Source organism: Nicotiana tomentosiformis, chromosome 2, assembly GCF_000390325.3.
Source record: "Nicotiana tomentosiformis chromosome 2, ASM39032v3, whole genome shotgun sequence".
NCBI lineage: Eukaryota > Viridiplantae > Streptophyta > Magnoliopsida > Solanales > Solanaceae > Nicotiana > Nicotiana tomentosiformis.
The window spans coordinates 72,721,124-72,744,715 of NC_090813.1; the positions used below are offsets into that span (position 1 = coordinate 72,721,124).

Sequence of the window (23,592 nt, forward strand, 5' to 3'; positions counted from 1 at the left end):
TCGAGGCATCCAAAGTGAATAGCATTGCATTGAAAATACCTTTCTAATATAGTATAAAAAGATCTTTGGAAGTATTGCCATTGTATAACAATTAATGACAAATAAACTGATTCCTATAAATAAGGAATCATCTCTTTATGATTATGTAAATGGCCAAGGTATCATATAAAAATCCTCCAATAAGAAGAGAAAGAAACAAGTTTGATGGCTGTATCTTGATCCACGAAGAAACAAGCATCACTGCCATATCTTGATATACTGGTCGTGACTCACTGAGGCTATGGTTCCTGTCGGAGGTGAATCTGCAAATGAAGAAATTATACCACCATGTGCTTGGTGTGGCCAAGTTCTGTGGCTCTGGTACATTGGATTCCACAGCTCCAGTAACTGCAAAAACACTTTGACATGTTACTTTCCTTCATGAAATATCAAAAGAATCTAGGATCATCTAAAAAGTTATCTCTTTGAGATGGTTACATGTGATTCATGTGAATAATCCTAGGTTACATTTGTTGTTGTGCAACTATATTGAGACAATAATCAAGCCAAGTCTACAAAGAACTTATCTATGAGCTCAAAGCTTCATCTGTTAAGCATACCTCATGAGAACCAATCGCCAAGATTTGAGCGCGGTCAGGGTGGAAAGTGCATGACTGGAACTTATTGCCACTAGAACGCAGTTCATGTAAATACTTTCTTCCGCTAACACACCATATCCGTGCACTATCCTCGCTCACGGATGCCAGGAAATTCCCGCTCATATCCCAACAGATTGAACGGACATCTCCGACATGTCCCTGTATATCAGAGAAAAAGAGACCGCATTGATAGGATCCAGTAATGCTGCAGATAAGAAATTTAAGACAAGCTTGATTTGGAATAAAACATCTTACCTGTAACTGTAGTTGGACGCTGTTAGTCTCCACATCAAATATATTTATAATATTTCCGGTAGAACATGCCAAAAGGTTCCCAAATCGAGGTTGGAATCTAACCTGTCTACTACCTCCCTGCGTTTGTACCAAGAGCAAATCAATACTATCTTTTGTGAATTGAGTAAATCTAACTCTCTAGAAAGTCACTTTAGCACTGTACTTTCCCTTGCTGAATGTGATACCTATCTCCGTCAAATAATATTATGAAACTCAACCATTTATATCCTAAATGGCTTATTTGCATGTGTATTCACATGGTAACGACTTACTGATCTTGAAAACCTTGAAATTCCTTGCAACAACAACAAATATTACTACAACTCAATCCCAAGCTAGTTAGGATCGGCTTTTCCCACATGCTAAATGCAGGAATTCATGAGCAAAACAGATTCAACAATGACTTAGAGTAGGTAGATAAGTAAAATTTGAAATGGAAACAGAAAAGCAGGTAAATTTCAAATGAAGGAGGCTTTCCTATGCCAAGCAGAGACACTCTCTTCATCAACATTACAAAAAGAAGTGGAGACACCAACCTTAAAAATGAGTTTGCAATCACCGTCATTGACATCCCACAGTCTAATCTCGTCGTTGCTATCACAAGAACTGAGAAGACCCACCTTTGATGGATGAAAATCTATGGACATAACATGATCAGCATGCCCCACAAGTTTTTGGAAAGGGTTGCTTGGCTGGATTAAGACAAGATGGTGAAATAGGTAAGTTATCATGGTTGTAATAGACAGAAGAAAAATGAAGCAACTTAAGAGATTAAACAGTTATCATTATCAGAAACGTCCTGATAGCCATAAGAAAAATAAAAAGATTATCTAAGTTTGACAGTAGGTGTAAAAACAGCATAAGATGTTTTAGCAACACCGTAGTTCCTCAAATATTGACTCAAATGAAATTTATTATGGAAAATAGAGGTACTACCTTGGCTGCATCCCATATCATCACAGTTCTGTCAAAAGAAGATGTTGCAAACACCCTTGAATTTGGTGTAAAACGGATATCTGTAACGAGATGAGCATGACCTTTTCCAGTGTTAACATCATTATTTTCCAAGTCCCAAATCACAACCTAAACATATCGTTAACGGGAGAAATTGAGGTAAGCGCTCTCCCATTTGACCAACAAGAATCCTGTAGAAGATTAATATGACAAACCTCGTGTCCAGCAGCAGCCAACAACTTCCCTTGTGAATGGAAGTGGCAACATAGGAGCTCGCTGTGTGTTGCGTGAAGACTTCCAATCTCTTTAACAGAGATGCCTGCAAAGTAAAAAGAACTCAATTATCCTTTATGCCGATAACTAGTAGCTACAGAGCTTGATCTCAAATCCTACATGCAAATTTCACAAGAAACGTACAGATGACACCATCAATTAGCCACCATGAGAAACTGCCAGATCACTACTTGCTTTTGAGCAAAGAGGTTCATGATAAAGTACAATTATCATACATCAACTATACACCTTCAGATATGTGCAATGAATCTTCCAGTAGTCCCTAAAGCACTAGTGGCATCTGGAAGAATAAAGCAGGGAATAATATGGAGATAACAGTATCACCCTTAATTCCTGATGGAATTATGTATTGCTAAATACTAGTTATTTACTGCTCCTTGAAAAAAGTAAGAACCCCTGATGGGATAATGTATTGCAAGATAGACATTTTCCCTCTTTTACATCACTGTTAACTGTTAGCTTGTTGTAACCTACCTTTCCATTCAGATTGAGTGAGAGCAGCAAAACTTCTCCTCAATGCAGACTAATGGTTGTCAATTATCTAAATTACTACCTTTCTAATATTGAATTTCTTTTTTTACCCATTAAGCTTGTTGTAACCTACCTTTCCGGTCAGATTCAATGCAAGCAGCAATATTTTTCCTCAATGCAGAGATCGAATTATTTGCACCAACCAGACCAGCATCTCCCTGGGAGAAGTAGCTGTTAATATTGCCATTCGTAATACCATCGGTAGTAGCTTTCTCTTTCCCAACCTATAGCACAGAAATATATTAAATCATACTCATTGATACAAATGACTATAAAGGTTGACAGAGACAAGAAAAAAATAAAGAAAGGGAAGTCCAATCCCCAATAAGATGCAGATGACAATGGTAGAGTGAAATGAAAACACCAGCACATGAAGGGCTTTAAGAAGTAGATGCACAAAAATTATCTTACAGCTGCCAGAGAACTCAGTGAAGCTTTCCTCTTTCTGCCCCTCTGATTCAAAATACATGTAAATAAATCAGTGGTCAAATAGGGGAAGATGCACGTCTCCATCAACTCTTGTACTGCTAAAATATTGCTGAAATTTGAAGATGTTCAAATAAAATCAGTTACTTTCTTTATGATCTAAGGCCAACCTTATTTGAAGACTGCAGTCTCAGCTGGTTCACTTGCTCCTGCACTGCAATTTGCTTTCCTCCTGCAGGAGCTAATATTTGCTGGTCAACTGGTAAATTCTCCAGGGTTCTTTTATTTTTATCGCCAAGCATCTGTTCAATACCAGAAGAAGACAAATAGAAGAAATAGTGAGGTAGGATAAAGATCTGTCACATCAGTATAGTAGGATAGTCTTTATTTTGTCCTCAATCTGGTTATTGCTTTGCAAATACTTTGAAGTTTTTTCCTCTTTTTCTTTCTGCTACATAGGCTCTTTCTTTTTAGAGTATTAATTTACTGCTCTTATTTTGACAATTGATAACTTGATGTGCAAAGTTTTACAAAGAGATTTCACAGAACATAAAATCCTGAATAGCAACCCATGGTCTATTTCACGGCTAAAATAATTGCAGCATGCTACAATCAATAGGAGCGACATGATTAGTTGAGTATTCAACTTACTCCTGCATCTTTGCCACTCGAGCCAGCTTGAATGAGCATACGATTGAAATCACCAGAACTTGCAGGGGCAGGAAAGTTGAGCTCATCCAATGTTTGAACTGCCACTTCTGGTAAAACATCCTGTTGAGGAGAGAATTTAGTTCTCAAAAACTGTTCCTTTTGAGTCGGTACTATTACACTAGGATGTACAACTTGATGGTTAATGACAGGGGAAACTGGGCCAACTCCCTGGGTTGAATATAAAAGGAATGAATCAACTTAAAGTTGAAACCGAACTGAAACACCATAATGGACTATACATTTCGATTGATGCAAAAGTTCAAGACACTCACAACTAACGGCCATCCTTGATGAGATGCTTGTTGGAGAGATCTGTTGCTCCCTGCAGGTACAGTGGAAGAAAAATCAACAGAATATTTTAAAAAGAAAAAGGATGAGGAGACCTAAAAGTGCATAAAAGTACCAACATATATATTAAAGTAAATAAAGTGGCTAATCTACTAACCTACATTGTAAATTTTATCAACAACAACAACTAAGCCTCAACTATAAGATAGATGGGATCATTGTAAAATCTATCTTTAGAAGTTATTTAAAACGTTGTCTATATTGTCACTGCGAGAACATCTCATGGTGATTCTTGCAAGTGCTAGGCACTCATAAAACTGATTATTTTGCTGAATGTAAGTTTAAAAGTTGTCTGCTTATGTCATACTTCCTTCCATGTTAGTTTTGCCTAGTGTCCATTAATATCAAAACTTCTAATTGACAATGAATCTAATCATCGAAGAAATGAAACTATAACAGGAACAAAGAAACACAGTAATTAGAGCTTGTTCAGCAAGCTAGTGGAAATTAATTGCTACATACAGCGTAAAATCTTCAAAAACCAAAAGATAAAAAGATGCAAATAAGAAGTGCATCATATCAAAATTCTATTTTAAGAACTTCATTGAATGAGGGTGCCACATTCTTTCTTTGGTATCTTAATCCTAAGCTGCCTTATGTTTATCCTTTTGTTACTTCAACCTGCAGCATGCATCTTTGTCCACATGGGAAGGTATGTCCTATATCATCTTAGTTGTGTAGATTCTACTAAAGCAAATGCCTCGCTAGCCATTTGCATAATCACCAAGGAAATGAGAGCCATCCATAGATGGAAATTGGATCGAGCCGAGCTTAGTCGTTCATCCTTGAGCTCACCTCAAGTATTATACTACTCAACTTCAAACTCAAGCTCAAATATCAAACTAGCTTCAAGTTGGAGTTCTCACCTCGAACAAATGTAGACAAGTTCAAGCACGACTCAATGTAGCAACAATCAAATTATCAACCTCAAACTCGAGACAACCTTGAATTACACACGGTATAATAAATCTATATCTTAGACTCAAAATGGGAGACATTTTTACTATACAACAACAAAATCAAACCCAGTGAAATCCCACAAGTGGGGTCTGGGGAGGGTAGCGTATACGCAGACCTTTACCCTACCTTGTGGAAGCAGAGAGGCTATTTCCGATAGCTCCTCGGCTCAAGGAGACATTTTTAGTATAAAAATTTAAATCTCAGAATTATATTGGGAAATATTTTCACAATAATAACTTCTTTTTTTGATAATATAAATGTAATATTGAAGAAAATCGAAGTAAAATTTATACAAAAACAGCCATGTATTAGTTGATACTTGATACTTATGTCAACAACTCGATTTATACTTATGTCAAAATAATATGTTCCAGAACTATTGATCTCAGGGTTCCACATGTCTGAATTGCAAAATATACAAGCTAAGGTAGAGCGAGTGGAAGTTGAACAACCATGTATTATTTGATAACTAAGTAATAAGTGCCACCTTAGGCCCATGTGAGCCACATTTATTAAACTACAACACCTGTCATTCCCATCCCAAGTGGTGCCGTTAGACCACCTTAGGCCCATGTGAGCCTCATTTATAAATCTAAAACACCTGTCATTCCCATCTCAATTGGTGCCTATGTGGCTTGACCAGGTCGGGAAGAGATTCACATAGAAACAACTGCTGGCCTAAAATCGTTTTCTACGTTAGCTAGCGAGACAGCAAAAAACTTAGTATATGACTTATTCCCTTTAAGCTTGACAATGAAACCTATCCAGAAACAGTATTTTGATGTTTATGGTAGACATATATTAATCCAAACGAAGAGGGATTTACAACTGCTACAAATTAAGATTGAGCCAGTGCTATTTGATGTATGCAATTTATCATTCTAATGGATTTTAGTGCTAAAAGTCTTTTGCAGTTTATCACAATGCGCGTCGAGTTGACTTAGGAGTAAAAGTTAAATGACAGTCCACATACCCATGATCCAACAATATCAATGCCAAAGACAAAAGATTCTATAAACTACATGCATAATATTTTAAGCCAAGATACAAACAAACCCGCGTCAGAATGTTCTGGCCATGGAGGCAAATAAAGATTTGGTTCCATCTGCATAGGTCCTTCCAAGTTTATACCACGTCTGTCGCCCTGGAAAGAATAAAAGCTTGTCAATTATTTACAAATAACTACTAAAAAGCTTGCAAATATGTTTGGGGAAAATGTAAACATACTCTGCCCTCCCACTGTGGAGGAACCGTTGGAATTTGCTGAATTGGATAGCTGAAAGACATGGACATGCATCATAGAAAATTAGAAGATTCTGATTCAATAACTTCAACAAGCAAGTAATGGTTTCACATACAAAACATGTTTGGAATATCAAGATAATGTGAAAAGATTATCTCATAATACTCGCTAAGTAGTAGGTTCTGCTTACTAGACTAAAGAGCACGTCTTAATAGCCATGTTTTACAAGAAACTCTTGATATTTAATATATCAGAAACTCATAGTAGCAATACAAAGACAGAATAATAACGTGATTTTGGCTAATTTTCTTTACGTTGCCTTAGCAGCTTAAGACAATAATATCAGACCAAGCGAAACAAAAACCACATAGCATCAAGTGCTCAACCTTTATCCTCGTTGAAGCGACAAAGGAAGCATTGTAAAATAGATCAAAATGCGACGAGAATGATCAGTTTAGCAATAAATATAGCATGCTATTACCCAGAGTTGCTTGCAGATGGAAGCATGCCATCCATTTTATTAATCTCAAGAAACTTTAAAATTGATGTCACGTCTCTTAAAGGAGTCATATGCTGGGCTTGCTCTTGCATTCTTCCGGGCAGCAGATCTAATGATGGTTGCCCTTGCACCATCCGAATATTTGGTCCAACAGAAAATTGTGTGAAACTGGGCAGAATATACCCTGTCCTTGGCATGATTGAACAGCCATTCTGAAGGACATCTCCCCCTGTTGGCATCATTTCAGGAGTAATAGATGCCATTGGAGGAGATAAATTTGGCAACAAGTTGGGACAAATGGATGACAACAAATCTGAAATATAGGGGTCCATAAGATCAGGACCGTTGGATGCCATCACAGGAGAGGATGCCATCAAATGAGGGGACGGCATCATAGGAGAGGATGCCGTCACAGTAGAGATGTTTTCTCCTGTATGATAAGGAGCATAGGTTGAACTTACAGGACCGATATTAGACACAACGTTCTCCACTGTCTGTGCGACCTGAGAATTCAGAAATTAGTTTGCAATTATTTCATATCAGTTAACCATGAACATAATTTAGAAAAGTTCTATGGGTAACACCTTATCAAAGGATTCGGCCGCGAATAGAGCAACCTCAGGGAACCTAGAGCTGAATGCTTCATAAAATATATTCCACCACTCTTGCAGACATCCTTCAGGAGAATTGATAGCTGAAACAGTATCACAAATATCACATATCATTACTCCAAAGCCCTGTATCACGTTAACACGTAACTTCAACTCCATTATACATGTCTCTCTAAATTACTGAAGGGCGGTTAATACAGTACTTTCAAAAACATCCAACAGTAGATAACTAGAATGTACCACATGAATCAAAGAGAATGACCTCAACTTATTAGCAAACTTTTCAAGAACAACACGATCAACAATCTACCATATGGTCATATGTAAGAATTACAAAACTAAGCATGAGAATTTTACAACCCTTTCAGGTAAATAACAATCATTACTAAAACACATATCTTAATTCATTAGAGGATCAGTTTTTAGCATCTGATAAAAGAATAGAATTCATTAAAAGGAGTTACTTACCAACAGGATTTGGATTAGCATTAATTTCTCTGGCGAATACCTCACCAGTCTGATGGAAACCTCTCTTAACCATGTAATTAAGAATGACAACTTCAAGTCTGAAAAACACAAACAAATAAAAGAAAAGCATGACTAAAACCAGTCAAACAAAGGGGGAAAATCACATACACCCAAAATCAAATGAAAAGTAGACAAGCACAGATTATCAAGAGTATCAATCATTAAAAATGTAAGTATAAAACAATTGAGGCGTAGTAGTTTTTGCTATAAAATAATTGGCGAACACATAAAAACTTACAAGCGTCGAGCCTCCAAACTGGCCATGATCACCAAAAACAAAGCGTTACTTAATCACAGAAAAGGGAAGGGAAAGAAGGTTTGAGCAAGAACAACTGGGAAAGATGAAGAAAGAGTCTCAAGAACCAAAATCCCACTTGGATTACAGACAGAAGAATGCAGAGAGAGAGAGAGAGAGAGAGAGAGATAGTGACAGTACCATGCAAAAGTGTAGGGAAAAAAATAGCAAAACACTGGATTTAAATAGAGAAATGGTGGCCCCTAGTATAGCGGTAAAAATGACAATGCCACAGTTTTATCCTTGGAAATTTACCTTTTGTAAAGTATTCTTTTTGATTGAAAGTACCATAAAGAAAAACAAAAAGCAAATAAAGATGTGTTAATCTAAGTTGCTCGGACATGGGTGCGGGTGTCCGACACGGGTGCGGATCTAGTGGTCGGATCCGTCAAAATATAAATTCTAAGATTCGGGGATATGGATCCTAGTACGGATACGGGTACGGGGATCCATCTAAAAATAATTTTAAAAAATAAAAAAATTAAAAAATAAAAGATTCTAAATAATGAGAAATTTTGTGGAATACTTGTGTATAGCTTGTAAAGTGTGGAATTCTTTTTTATTCTCAAGTTGTAGATAAGTAAAGGATTAATTTCCTAGATAAGGTATGCTATTTTCTTCAAATTTATCATAGTTTTGGTTTTGATTCGGGAATCAAATTGTATCTCGTCTCAAAATTTTCCATCCGTCGTGGTCAAAGTACCCTAAATTGTTTTACCAGATCTGATATGGATCTCATACCCACACCCGTACTAGTGTCGTGTCGACACGGGTGCGGCACCTAAACTGCCGTGTCGGAGCAACTTAGGTGTTAATGCAGCTCAGAAGCAAAGTTACAATAGAAGCCAATTCTAAGAAGGAAGCACAGTAAAAGACGATTAATGAATTGTTTGTCCGAGCCTGCGTTTTTAGGCGACAAATAGACAACAACTTTTACTCCAATATTTAACCCCTAACGCTTCGAACCAAAAGAGGTGACAAAAAAAAGACAGTGAACCTTTTTAAATTTGAGCTAATCTAATAGACCTTTTCACAATTAGACAATCACTCGTTAATTTTGACCATTTCGGTTTCTAAGCAATTTTTGAGCTGAATTCCATGCAAGATGGGTTAAACTCGTAAATACCTCAAGAAGAAACAACCTCTCACCCCCTGTTTTTTCTTCTTCTTTTTTTCCATTTTGATTTAACACATCCGAATTGAAAGTATAAAAATAGTTTACATTGTCAGTGTAGTTTAATCTATTAACTATATTATCTACAATCTTTTTATGCTACATTGTCAAGCTTGTAGGCTAATTGTTACGTGTTATGAAGTGTCGTGATAGTGTAAAAACGATATTTTCTTGGTAGTGTAAAGAGTAACAATTAGGGAGTTATCAATCAATTTAGAGAAGTACAAGGGTATTGAATAATTTTGAAATACTTGAGATTATATGACAACTGAAAACTGAGATTCTAATTTAGATATGATTTAATTGTTGCTAACCACTTACGCTTTTTGAAGGTCATACATTCTTTTATTTTAACCCACTAATTAATTTCGAAAGCTAGTTACCAAAAAATGGTAGTCAAGTAATTTATATCAATAAAAGTCATGCCATTGTGATTATGCAAACTCTTATTACATAATCTGAGACAAAAAAGATTGATAAGATGGTATAGCTTAAGTAAGAAATTAATTATTGTTGAATAGATACTATTTTTATTAAGTCATCGGATTGCATCACCAAGGGGTATGGTGGGATGGATGGGATCCCTCCCCCCTTAGCCAGAGCTCTCGGGTTCGAGCCCCGGGAATGAAGAGATCCTGAGTATTTTCCCTTTAAATGGGCCTTACGCGGTATGAATCTGAACTAGTCAGGCCAATAGGTTCCAAATGCCATATGGTTATACTGAAAAGAAGGCATTGGATTGCCTATTAAGATTTATCCAGTGGTTTTTAATAGAAACCATAACGAAATGTCTTCATGTTTGTTAAAATGTTCAGGTGGACCGCATATTACGATAAAGGAAGATTTTCATTAGCTCCAAACATGCATGTATGAACTCTTACAAATGTGGTAAGTTAGTAATAACATCTATATATTATGCAAAGATTAACATCATATTTCCATTTAAGGAGCATTTAATCATCTAGTGCTATCAAGACATCATTTTGTCACTTAAAGCAATGAGACAATGCAAAGAAATGGATTATTGCTTCATAGGTGAAGCCATGCACTTCATAGATGTGTGAGCTTCATACAATAACACGCAAAGTGACAAACGGTCAATTCTTTGTATCTCAACTTTGAGCTGGATTAGTATCGACATTAATACATTATTGTTTGTTGAATACTGAAAGTAGCTTTTTAATTACAATTTGATCATTATAATACTAAATTCATATATATTTGATATTTTTTAATGTCGTGAATAGTGCACTTCATTTCGAAGAACTATGTACTTTACTTCTCGCTCTTCGATTCACGTCCCATGGACCTTATTGCCTTTTCGCTCTTTCGCTTTTAAAAACACTGGTTCTAGGTGATAAATTGGGTAACCCACTTTATCTAAATGGTTAAACTACTAAAGGAGTATACTTTTATTTACTTAATTATGTTTCAAAAAACTACCTCATGTACGGGTCAGAGTCTTTTTCTATAAATCAACCATGTGATTTTTTTTTTTTTTTAAAACAATAAGTGACGGTGAGACTTGAACCTAGGACCTCTATCTGCTTTGTTACCATGTTAGATTGTATCAACAATAAAAATCATGTTAAATTGTATAACCATCTCGTTTAAAAACTTAATTTGTTAGAGAGAATAGACTTTTATCGACTTTACTATGTCTTCAACACTACTTCCTAGGAAAGAATATGACATATTTGAGCAATTGTGATTCCAAAGCAAGGCAGTTCCAAACCCCATTTGACATATCGGAATGGCTTGAGATAGGCACCAAAACAACGTAAAGTTTGATTCTTGCATTTATCATAAGTATTAGAATAAGTCAAAAGTTATTATTTGCCCCTATGTCGATGTTAATGATTTGTCAATTTCTAGCTCTAACATAAATGTTATTTAAGAGAAAGCATTTTTTGTATCTATTTCGACATAAAAAGACTTTAGTGAGGTAAATTCATTCTCAGAATGAAGATTAACAAAGTGTATGTTATATTCCTCAATTAATCACATGATGGTGACAATATCTTGGAAAAATAGACAGTAAGTACTAGTAGTAATTGTTTTTTATTTAGGGTGGTGATACGATGGAAACATTTTCCAAACGTTTTTCAAATATTTTATGAATTTTTTTAGATTATAGATTGATAATAATGTTAGCGAATCAGATAGTTTTTTGATGAAATTTATACTAAAGATTGATTATAATGTCTAAGTGTTGGTTGGAGAATAGATATGAAATTAAGATTTGAGATAGTTGTAAAGGAGAATAACTTCTACCAAAGAGCGAGGGAAGTCATTTTTAGACCATGTCAGCTGACAAATAGTGTTTAGTTTGTCTGCAATACTCTTTGACTCTATCCAGTCTATATCTCTAGGAAAATGCAATACGTGTGTCTCTGCAGCTCTGTGTCTCTGCAGCTGGTAGAGAAAACGATGCACAGAGGGAACGGAACACCTTAAGGATGATCATTCGGCCATTAGTCCTAATGAGTCTAGGAAAACCTTTCTTTGTCCTAGATTAATCTTTATTTTCCAAAGAAATAATCCAACAAATGCTGTCAACTAGTTACATGATCTTGTAATTCTACATTTTATCACTTATTCCAGGTACTACACAAAATCAAAGATTTGAAGTGGGAATCTATTCGTCCAAAGTAAGGATTATTTACTTATTTTATCCAAATCGATTAATCCAGTTATACAAAGCTGACTTGACAGTTTTCAAGTACATTAACATGTAGGCAAAAATAACTATACACCAATGCAAATCAAATCTACAACATTGAATAACAAAAGCTGAAACATACCTGCTAAGAAGAAGAAAAGTACTTGACGAAAAAGCCAAGTCCAATATAACAGCAAGACACAAACCCAACATTAAAAATGCAACTCCTTAGCGTATACCAAGTATGACCCTGAACCCAAAAACGAAAAATCAACTACAACAGATGAATTTAAAGTTTAAAAACATCATATTTGCGGAGAAGGGGGGAAACTATACGGACGTTGATTCCAGGAGCCAAAGCTCCAACCTGTACTGCTTTTGCTGATGATTCTTCTTCTCTTTTACTCGATTCTTTCAACTCCATATTTTGTGTGTGTCTGTGATTTGTGAGTGCTGGGTTTTTGATTGGGATTAATTAACCTCCAGAAGCAGTAAGAGAGCAATGAGGAAGATTTTGGGATTTGTAATGGGAATACCCGGTAAATTGAATCGGCCCAATCAGGTTATTGAATTGATTGTTTGATCCTATTTCTGTTACATCCTATCGAATAATTATAAGTAGTAATTTTAAAAAAAAATTTAAAACAATCCCAATTCCCAAATCAGACCTAATAAATACTACTCTCTAAATGTATGAGATATAATGTTATATTCAAAAGTATGTAAAATAAAATATATCATTTTAACTAATAATATTGATTTTATAAACATTCCAATTTAAGACGTAAAGTACATTTAATTATTCTATTTTAAATTTTGATGTGATATTTTATCCATTGATTAAATTTTTATATTAGGTATTTAATACACAAAAACAAACATTTTAAATTCAATTTCAAAATACAAACAATAAAATAGGGCAGAAGAGTACAATGGTCAAGATTAACTACAGTTTGAAACTATGCAATCAAAGTTTGTGACTGTTTCTGTAGTGATACAGCCACTCAAATAACTCATTCCACGTAAATGGTGTGTATCCCTCAACAAAATCAAGAATACCGTCTTCTTGCTTTGTCCCAAGTAAAAGTCTTAAACCAAGAAGCATAGTTGGGTAATAGTAAATTAATAATGGAAGCTGCGAACACGGGGTATAGTTGCAGAAACTGGCATGCAACAAAGTATCACTCCCATATCTTGATATACCGGTCATGACTCACTAAAGCTATGGTTCCTGTCGGAGGTGAATCTGCAAATGAAGAAATTATGCCATCATGTGCTTGGTGTGGCCAAGTTATGTGGCTCTGGTACATTGGATTCCACAGCTCCAGTAACTGCAACAACACTCGACATGTTACTTTCCTTCATGAAATATCAAAAGAATCTAGGATCATCTAAAAAGTTATCTGAAACACGTTTTGAGATGCTTACATCTGATTCATGTGAATAATCCTAGGTTACATTTGTTGTTGTGCAACTATATAGAGACAATAATCAAGCCAAGTCTACAAAGAACTTATCTATGAGCTCAAAGCTTCATCTGTTAAGCATACCTCATGAGAACCAATCGCCAAGATTTGAGCGCAGTCAGGGTGGAAAGTGCATGACTGGAACTTATTGCCACTGGAGCGCAGTTCATGTAAACACTTTCTTCCGCTGACACACCATATCCGTGCACTATCCTCGCTCACGGATGCCAGGAAATTCCCGCTCATATCCCAACAGATAGAACGGTTATCCCAACAGATAGAACGGACATCTCCGACATGTCCCTGTATATCAGAGAAAAGGAGACCGCATTAATACGATACAGTAATGCAGTAGATAAGAAATTTAAGACAAGCTTGATTTGGAATAAAACATCTTACTTGTAACTGTTGTTGGATGCTGTTAGTCTCCACATCAAATATATTAATAATATTTCCTGTAGAACATGCCAAAAGGTTCCCAAATCGAGGTTGGAATCTAACCTGTCTACTACCTCCCTGCGTTTGTACCAAGAGCAAATCAATACTATCTTTTGTGAATTGAGTAAAGCTAACTTTCTAGAAAGTCACTTTAGCACTGTACTTTCCCTTGTTGAATGTGGTACCTATATCCGTCAAATAATATTATGAAACTCAACCCATTTATATCCTAAATGGCCTATTTGAATGTGTATTCACATGGTGACGACCTACTGATATTGAAAACCTTGAAATTCCTTGCAACAACAACAAATATTACTACAACTCAATCCCAAGCTAGTTGGGATCGGCTTTTCCCACATGCTAAATGCAGGTATTCATGAGCAAAACAGATTCAACAATGACTTAGAGTAGGTAGATAAGTAAAATTTAAAATGGAAACAGAAAAGCAGGTAAATATCAAATGAAGGAGACTTTCCTATGTCAAGTAGAGACACTCTCTTCATCAAAATTACAAAAAGAAGTGGAGACACCAACCTTAAAAATGAGTTTGCAATCACCGTCATTGACATCCCACAGTCTAATCTCGTCGTTGCTATCACAAGAACTGAGAAGACCCACCTTTGATGGATGAAAATCTATGGACATCACATGATCAGCATGCCCCACAAGTTTTTGGAAAGGGTTGCTTGGCTGGATTAAGACAAGATGGTGAATTAGGTACGGTATCATGGTTGTAATAGACAGAAGAAAAATGAAGTAACTTAAGAGATTAAACAGTTATCATTATCAGAAACGTCCTGATAGCCATAGGAAAAATAAAAAGATTATCTAAGTTTGACCAGTAGGTGTAAAAACAGCATAAGATGTTTTAGCAACACCGTAGTTCCTCAAATATTGACTCAAATGAAATTTATTATGGAAAATAGTAGTACCATGGCTGCATCCCATATCATCACAGTTCTGTCAAAAGAAGATGTTGCAAACACTGTTGAATTTGGTTTAAAACGGATATCTGTAACGAGATGAGCATGACCTTCTCCAGTGTTAACATCATTATTTTCCAAGTCCCAAATCACAACCTAAACATAGATCACAGTACGAGTTCATTAACAGGAGAAATTGAGGTAAGCTCTCCCATTTGACCAACAAGAATCCTGTAGAAGGTTAATATGACAAACCTCGTGTCCAGCAGCAGCCAACAACTTCCCTTGTGAATGGAAGTGGCAACATAGGAGCTCGCTGTGTGTTGCGTGAAGACTTCCAATCTCTTTAATAGAGATGCCTGCAAAGTAAAAAGAACTCAATTATCCTTTGTGCCGATAACTAGCAGCTACGGAGCCTGATCTCAAATCCTAGATGTAAATTTCACAAGAAACCTACAGATGACACCATCTATTAGCCACCATGAGAAGCTGCCAGATCACTACTTGCTTTTGAGTAAAGAGGTTAATGATAAAGTACAATTATCATACATCAACTATACACCGTCAGATATGTGCAATGAATCTTCCAGTAGTCCCTAAAGCACTAGTGGCAACTGGAAGAATAAAGCAGGGTATAATATGGAGATAACACTATCACCCTTAATTCCTGATGGAATTATGTATTTCAAAATACTAGTTATTTACTAGTCCTTGACAAAAGTAAGAACCCCTGATGGGATAATGTATTGCAAGATAGACATTTTCCCTTTTTTAAATCACTGTTAGCTTGTTGTAACCTACCTTTCCATTCAGATTGAGTGAGAGCAGAAAAACTTCTCCTCAATGCAGACTAATGGTTGTCAATTATCTAAATTACTACCTTTCTAATATTGAATTTTTTTGACCCATTAAGACTGTTGTAACCTACCTTTCCGGTCAGATTCAATGCAAGCAGCAATACTTTTTCTCAATGCAGCGAGTGAATTACTTGCACCAATCAGACCAGCATCTCCCCGGGATAAGTAGCTGTTAATATTGTCATTCGTAATACGATCGGTAGTAGCTTTCCCTTTCCCAACCTACATGCCAGGAATATATTAAATGAGCAAGAATAAAGTTGACGACCATTCGTCCAAGTGACTATAAAGGTGACAGAGAGACAAGAACAAATTAAGAAAGGGAAGTCCAATCCCCAATAAGATGCAGATGTCAGTGGTAGAGTGAAATGAAAACACCAGCACATGAAGGGCTTTAAAGTAGATGCACAAAAATTATCTTACAGCTGCCAGAGAACTCGGTGAAGCTTTCCTCTTTCTGCCCCTCTGAATCAAAACATATGTAAATAAATCAGTGGTCAAATAGGGGAAGATGCAAATGTCTCCATCAACTCTTGTACTGCTAAAATATTGCTGAAATTTCAAGATGTTCAAATAAAATCAGTTACTTTCTTTATGATCTAAGGCCAACCTCATTTGAAGACTGCAGTCTCAGCTGGTTCACTTGCTCCTGCACTGCAATTTGCTTTCCTCCTATAGGAGCTAATATTTGCTGGTCAACTGGTAAATTCTCCAGGGTTCTTTTATTTTTATCACCAAGCATCTTTTCGACACCAGAAGAAGACAACCAGAAGAAATAGTGAGGCAGGAAAAAGATCTCAGTCACATCAGTATAGTAGGATAGTCTTTATTTTGTCCTCAATCTGGTTATTGCTTTACAAATACTTTGAAGTTTTTTCCTCTTTTTCTTTCTGCTACATAGGCTCTTTCTTTTTAGAGTTTTAATTTACTGCTCTTATTTTGACAACTGATAACTTGATGTACAAAGTTTTACAAAGAGATTTCACAGAACATAAAATACTGAATAGCAACCCATGGTCCATTTCACGGCTAAAATAATTGCAGCATGCTACAATCAATAGGAGCGACATGATTAGTTGAGTATTCAACTTACTCCTGAATCTTTGCCACTCGAGCCAGCTTGAATGAGCATACAATTGAAATCACCAGAACTTGCAGGGGCAGGAAAGTTGAGCTCATCCAATGTTTGAACTGCCACTTCTGGTAAAACATCCTGTTGAGGAGAGAATGTAGTTCTCAAAAATTGTTCCTTTTGAGTCGGTACTATTACACTAGGATGTACAACTTGATAGTTAATGACAGGGGGAGCTGGGCCAATTCCCTTGGTTGAATATAAAAGGAATGAATCAACTTAAAGTTGAAACCTAACTGAAACACCATAATGGACTATACATTTCTATTGATGCAAAAGTTCAATACACTCACAACTAACGGCCATCCTTGATGAGAAGCTTGTTGTAGAGATCTGTTGTTCCCTGCAGGTACAGTGGAAGAAAGATCACCAGAATATTCTAAAAAGAAAAGGATGAGGAGATCTAAAAGTGCATAAAAGTACCAGCAGAAATATTAAAGTAAATAAAGTGGCTAATCTACTAACCTACATTGTAAAATTTGTCAACAACAACAACTAAGCCTCAACTATAAGAGAGATGAGATCATTCTAAAATCTATCCTTAGAAGTTATTTAAAACGTTGTCTACATGGTCACTGCGAGAACATCTCATGGTGATTCTTCTGAAGAGAACATGCGAGTGCTAAGCACTCATAACACTGATTATTTTGCTGAATGTAAGTTTAAAAGTTGTTTGCTTATGTCATAGTTCCTTCCATGTTAGTTTTGCCTAGTGTCCTTTAAAATCAAAACTTCAAATTGATAATGAATCTAATCTTCGAAGAAATGAAACTGGAAAAGGAACAAAGAAACACAGTAATTAGAGCTTGTTCAGCAAGCCAGTGGAAATAAATTGCCACACACAGCTTATCATCTTCAAAAACCAAAAGATAAAAAGATGCAAATGAGAAGTCCATCATATCAAAATTCTATTTTAAGAACTTCATTGAATGCCGGTGCCACATTCTTTCTTTGGTATCTTAATCCTAAGCTGCCTTATGTTTATCCTTTTCTTACTTCAACCTGCAACATGCATCTTTGTCCACATGGGAAGGTGTGTCCTATATCATCTTTGTTGTGCAGATTTCACTAAAGCAAATGCCTTGTTAGCCGTTTGCATAATCACTAAGGAAATGAGAGCCATCCATAGATGGAAATTGGATCAAGTCGAGCTCAGTCGTTCATCCTTGAGCTCCTTGAGCTCAGCTTAAGTTTTATACTGGTAGACTTCAAACTCAAGCTCAAATATCAAACTAGCTTCAAGTTAGAGTTCTCACCACGAACAAATGTAGACAAGTTCAAGCACGACTCAATGTAGCAACAATCTAATTAACAACCTCAAACTCGAGACAACCTTGATTTACACACAGTATAATAAATCTATATCTTAGACTCAAAATGGGAGACATTTTTAGTATACAATAACAACAACAAACCTAGTGTAATCCCACAAGTTGGGTCTGGAGATGGTAGTTTGTACGCAGACCTTACCCCTACCTTGTGGAGGTAGATAGGCTGTTTCCGATAGCCCCTCGGCTCAGGGAGACATTTTTAGTATAATAAAATTCAAATCTCAGAATCATATTGGGAAATATTTTTGTGAGAATGCACGGGAGAAAAATCTATATTTTTAACAATGATACAATGAGCCCTATATATAATACATATTCTACTCCTATTACATATGGGACTAGGACATATTCTACTCCTACAATATATGGGACTAGGACTATTTACACATAACTATCTAACACTCCCCCTCAAGCCGGTGCATGCAAATCATATGTATCGAGCTTGTTACATATGTAACTAATACAAGGACCAGTGAGGGACTTGGTGAAAATATCTGCAAGCTGATCATTCGACATACAAGGCCACTAGACTCCCCCTGAGCAACAAAACCAGGTGGTTAACAGAAATTGGCAAAAAGGTCGCCGGAAATAAATGTTAGTTTACACATATGTACATAATGTAGTCTTGTCCCACATTGGAATAGGAGTAATATGTCCTTGTAGAGTATAGCTATAAATAAGGACCTCTTGTATTGTATTGAGTATCTAATATCAATAATATATTTTCTCACGTGCTTTCTCACATGGTATCAGAGCAATCGTGAGAGATTTATCGTTGTGCATAAATTCCAGCGACTCCGGGAAGAGATATCAGTCAACCGGAATTCTTTTTTCCGACAAACACAGGTTTGCCGCAGTAAAAAAAAAAGTTATTTTTCGTCAGTGTTGTGCAAAAACCAATACCACCACGAAATAGATCGGCCTCCGTCGACCAACCCATAAAAATATCTCCATCAGAAGAACCCCCACGCGCCGGCGCGTGGGGCCCTTTCCACTCACTTTTTGGAAAAATTTATTTGGGACAGATTGTTCGCAAGGGAATTCCGAGCCTACCCATCCAGGTTACACCAAATTCCGACCACTTTTATATTTTTCCGGCGTGAACAATATTTTTTTTTGGCAGCTACAGTAAGATTCCGACGACTACAGTATTTCCTTACTCTGTTTCAGTGGATTACGATTGATTCTTTCTCTCATTTGGTAATACTTTGCAACGATGTCTTTGGGATTTGATATTTTTGGGTCTAGAAACATGAGTTCTGGAAACTCTAGTGTTATGATTACCTCGGAACCTTTAATGGGAAGTTCAAACTACTTAGCTTCGTCTTCATCTGTCGAGTTGTGGTGTAAAGGTCAAGGTGTTCAAGATCATTTAATCAAACAGTCTAGCGAAGGAGATGAAAAGGCGATAGCACTTTGGGCAAAGATCGATGCTCAGTTATGAAGCATCTTGTGGCGATCTATTGATTCCAAGTTGATGCCCTTGTTTCGTCCATTCCAGACATGTTATTTGGTTTAGGCAAAGGCTCGTACCTTATACACTAATGAAATATCTCGCTTCTATGATGTGATATCGTGGATGACAAATTTAAAGAAGCAGGAATTAGATATGTCTACTTACTTGGGTCAAGTACAGGCAGTCATGGAGGAATTTGAGAAGTTGATGCCAGTTTCTGCTAGTGTTGAAAAACAACAAGAGCATCGACAGAAGATGTTTCTAGTTCTTACCATCGCTGGACTTCCTAATGATCTTTATTCAGTACGCGACCAGATTTTGGCTAGTCCGACTGTCCCCACAGTTGATGAATTATTCTCTCGATTACTCTACCTTGCTGCAGCACCAAGTCACCCAGTGATCTCATCACAGATACTTGATTCCTATGTTCTCGCATCCCAGACAGTGGATGTTCGGGCGTCTCAAACTATGGAGAATAGACGAGGAGGAGGTCGTTTTGGAAGATCTAGACCCAAGTGTTCTTATTGTCACAAACTTGGACACACACGTGAAATGTGCTATTCCTTACATGGTCGTCCACCCAAAAATGCTTACATTGCTCAGACAGAGACTACAGGTAACCAGGGATTTTCTTAATCTAAAGAAAAATATGAGCTCATTCAGTATCGAGCAAGTAAGCAGACAACTCCACAAGTAGCATCGGTTGCTCAAACTGATACTTTTGTTGCTGGTAATTCTTTTGCTTGCGTTTCCCAATCTAGTACTCTTGGACCATGGGTCATGGACTCAGGCGCTTCTGATCACATCTCTGGTAATATATCACTTTTGTCGAATATTGTATATTCACAGTCTCTTCCCACTGTTATTTTAGCCAATGGATGTCAAACTAAGGCAAAAAGAGTTGGACAAGCTAATCCCTTGTCTTCTATCACCCTAGATTCCGTTCTTTATGTCTCTGGCTGTCCTTTTAGTCTTGCATCTATTAGTCGTTTGACTCGTGCCCTCCATTGTGGTATATATTTTATTGACGATTCTTTTATTATGTAGGACCGCAGTACGGGGACAGACAATTGGTACAGGACGTGAATCAAAAGGCCTTTACTACCTTAACTCACTTAGTCCTTCCACAACATGTCTAGTTACAGATCCTCCAGACCTAATCCACAGACGTTTAAGACATCCGAGTTTATCCAAACTTCAGAAGATGGTGCCTAGTTTATCTAGTTTGTCTACATTAGATTGTAAGTCGTATAAGCTTGGGAAACATACCCGAGCCTCCTTTCCGCTTAGTGTTGAGAGTCATGCAGAGTCTATTTTCTCCTTAGCTCATTCTGATATATGGGGTCCTAGTAGAGTCAGTTAAAACTTGGGATTTCGTTATTTTGTTAGTTTTATTGATGATTATTCAAGATGTACTTAGCTTTTCTTAATGAAAGATCGTTCTGAGTTATTTTCTATATTCTAAAGTTTCTGTGCTGAAATCAAAAACTAATTTGGTGTTTCTATTCGCATTTTTCGCAGTGATAATGCCTTAGAATATTTATCTTCTCAGTTTCAGTAGTTTATGACTTCTCAAGGAATTATTTATCAGACATCTTGTTCTTATACCCCTCAGCAAAATGGGGTTGTAGAGATAAAGAATAGGCACTTTATTGAGACTGTTCGCACATTTCTAATTCAATCTCGTGGTCCGTTGCGTTTTTGGGGCGATGCAGTTCTCACAGCTTGTTATTTGATTAATCGGATGCCTACATCTCCCATCAAGGATCAAATTCCGCATTCAGTATTGTTTTCCCAGTCACCCTTATACTCTCTTCCACCTCGTATTTTTGGGAGCACGTGTTTTGTTCATAACTTAGCCCCTGGGAAAGATAAGTTAGCTCCTCGTGCTCTCAAGTGTGTCTTCCTTGGTTATTCTCGTGTTCAGAAGAGATATATCGTTGTTATTCCCCTGATCTTCGTAGGTACCTTATGTCAGCTGACGTCACATTTTTTGAGTCTAAACCTTTATTTACCTTTGCTGACCACCATGATATATCTGAGGTCTTACCTATACCGACCTTTGAGGAGTTTACTATAGCTCCTCCTCCACCCTCGACCACAGAAGTTTCACCCATACCAACCGTTGAGGAGTCTAGTGTTGTTCCTCCTAGATCCACAACCACAGGAACACCACTTTTGACTTATCATCGTCGTTCGCGCCCACCATCAGGCCCAACTGGTTCTCGTCCTGCACCTGACCCTGCTCCTACTGCGGACTTGTCTCTTCCTAGTACACCGATTGCACTTCGGAAAAGTATACGGACCACACTTAATCCTAATCCTCATTATGTCGGTTTGAGTTATCATATCGTCTGTCATTTCCCCATTATGCTTTTATATCTTCTTTGTCCTCGGTTTCCAACCCTAAGTCTACAGGTGAAGCGTTGTCTCATCCAGGATGGCGACGGGCTATGAGTGACGAGATGTCTGCTTTACATATAAGTGGTACTTGGGAGCTTGTTCCTCTTCCTTCAGGTAAATATACTGTTGGTTGTCCTGGGGTTTTTGGAATCAAAGTTGGTCCCGATGGCTAGGTTGATCGACTTAAGGCCTGTCTTGTTGCCAAAGGATATACTTAGCTATTTGGGCTCGATTATAGTGATACCTTCTCTCCCGTGGCTAAAGTAGCATCAGTCCGCCTTTTTCTATCTATGGCTGCGGTTCGTCATTGGACTCTCTATCAGCTGGACATTAAGAATGCTTTTCTTCACGGTGATCTTGAGGATGAGGTTTATATGGAGCAACCACCTAGTTTTGTTGCTCAGGGGAAGTCTCGTGACCTTGTATGTCGCTTGCGTCAGTCACTTAATGGTCTAAAGCAGTCTCCTCGAGTCTGGTTTGGTAAGTTCAGCACGGTTATCCAGGAGTTTGGCATGACTCGTAGTGAAGCAGATCACTCTGTGTTTTATCGGCACTCTGCTTCAAGTCTCTGTATTTATCTGGTAGTATATGTTGATGATATTGTTATTACTGGCAATGATCAGGATGGTATTACCAATCTGAAGCAGCATCTCTTCCAAACTAAGGATCTAGGCAGATTGAAGTACTTTTTAGGTATTGAGGTTGCTCAGTCTAGCTCAGGTATTGTTATTTCTCAAAGAAAATATGCTTTAGACATTCTTGAGGATACAAGGATGATAAGTTGCAGACCTGTTGACACTCCGATGGATCCGAATTCTAAATTTCTGCCAGGACAGGGGGAGCCGCTTAGCGACCCTGCAAGCTATAGGCAGCTGGTTGGTAAATTAAATTATCTCGCAGTGACTAGACCCGACATTTCTTATCCTTTGAGTGTTGTAAGTCAGTTTATGAATTCTCCCTATGATAGTCATTGGGATGCAGTTGTCCGCATTATTCGGTATATAAAATCGGCTCCAGGCAAAGGGTTACTGTTTGAGGATCAAGGTCATGAGCAGATCGTTGGATACTCAGATGCTGATTGGGCAGGATCACCTTCTGATAGACGTTCTACGTCTGGATATTGTGTTTTAGTAGGAGGAAATTTGGTGTCTTGAAAGAGCAAGAAACAGAATGTAGTTGCTCGGTCTAGTGCAGAAGCAGAATATCGAGCAATGGCTATGGCAACATGTGAGCTAGTCTGGACCAAACAATTGCTCAAGGAGTTAAAATTTGGTGAATTCAGTCGGATGGAACTTGTGTGCGATAATCAAGCTGCCATTCATATTGCGTAAAATCCGGTGTTCCATGAGAGAACTACACATTGAGATTGATTGTCACTTCGTCAGAGAAAAGATACTTTCAGGAGAGATTGCTAC

At 37.2% G+C, this 23,592-nt stretch overlaps 2 protein-coding genes across 9 annotated transcripts in view; both read right to left on the reverse strand.

Annotated features, from left to right (window-relative positions):
• LOC104089393 (transcriptional corepressor LEUNIG_HOMOLOG-like) lies at nucleotides 1-12,759 on the reverse strand. Of its 7 annotated transcripts, XM_070195553.1 has the most exons (20): nucleotides 12,705-12,759; nucleotides 12,509-12,621; nucleotides 12,311-12,418; nucleotides 7,978-8,075; nucleotides 7,483-7,592; nucleotides 6,881-7,401; nucleotides 6,384-6,432; nucleotides 6,213-6,300; nucleotides 5,063-5,095; nucleotides 4,121-4,170; nucleotides 3,789-4,016; nucleotides 3,308-3,439; nucleotides 3,123-3,164; nucleotides 2,785-2,935; nucleotides 2,102-2,205; nucleotides 1,869-2,015; nucleotides 1,469-1,624; nucleotides 894-1,010; nucleotides 600-797; nucleotides 1-387 (listed from the first exon to the last, which is right to left on the reverse strand). In XM_070195553.1, the coding sequence occupies exons 3-20, from the start codon at nucleotides 12,379-12,381 to the stop codon at nucleotides 238-240; spliced, it is 2,445 nt and encodes an 814-aa protein (XP_070051654.1). In that variant the 5' UTR covers nucleotides 12,382-12,418; nucleotides 12,509-12,621; nucleotides 12,705-12,759; the 3' UTR covers nucleotides 1-237. The 7 variants fall into 7 exon arrangements, with proteins under 7 accessions (XP_070051654.1, XP_070051660.1, XP_070051655.1 ...); XM_070195559.1 differs by having other exon boundaries at nucleotides 7,360-7,392; nucleotides 12,509-12,757; XM_070195554.1 differs by having other exon boundaries at nucleotides 6,881-7,392; nucleotides 12,509-12,757.
• Nucleotides 12,681-23,592, reverse strand: part of LOC104110573 (transcriptional corepressor LEUNIG-like) — a 19,681-nt gene continuing 8,769 nt past the window's right edge. For both annotated transcript variants that reach the window (XM_070195570.1, XM_070195571.1), the window contains 11 exons: nucleotides 17,248-17,330; nucleotides 16,949-17,068; nucleotides 16,466-16,597; nucleotides 16,279-16,320; nucleotides 15,927-16,077; nucleotides 15,254-15,357; nucleotides 15,008-15,154; nucleotides 14,610-14,765; nucleotides 14,034-14,150; nucleotides 13,719-13,937; nucleotides 12,681-13,499 (listed from right to left, as the gene is read on the reverse strand). In XM_070195570.1, the coding sequence (XP_070051671.1) occupies nucleotides 13,350-13,499; nucleotides 13,719-13,937; nucleotides 14,034-14,150; nucleotides 14,610-14,765; nucleotides 15,008-15,154; nucleotides 15,254-15,357; nucleotides 15,927-16,077; nucleotides 16,279-16,320; nucleotides 16,466-16,597; nucleotides 16,949-17,068; nucleotides 17,248-17,330 (1,421 nt within the window). In that variant the 3' untranslated portion in view covers nucleotides 12,681-13,349. The remainder of the gene's footprint in view (nucleotides 13,500-13,718; nucleotides 13,938-14,033; nucleotides 14,151-14,609; nucleotides 14,766-15,007; nucleotides 15,155-15,253; nucleotides 15,358-15,926; nucleotides 16,078-16,278; nucleotides 16,321-16,465; nucleotides 16,598-16,948; nucleotides 17,069-17,247; nucleotides 17,331-23,592) is intronic.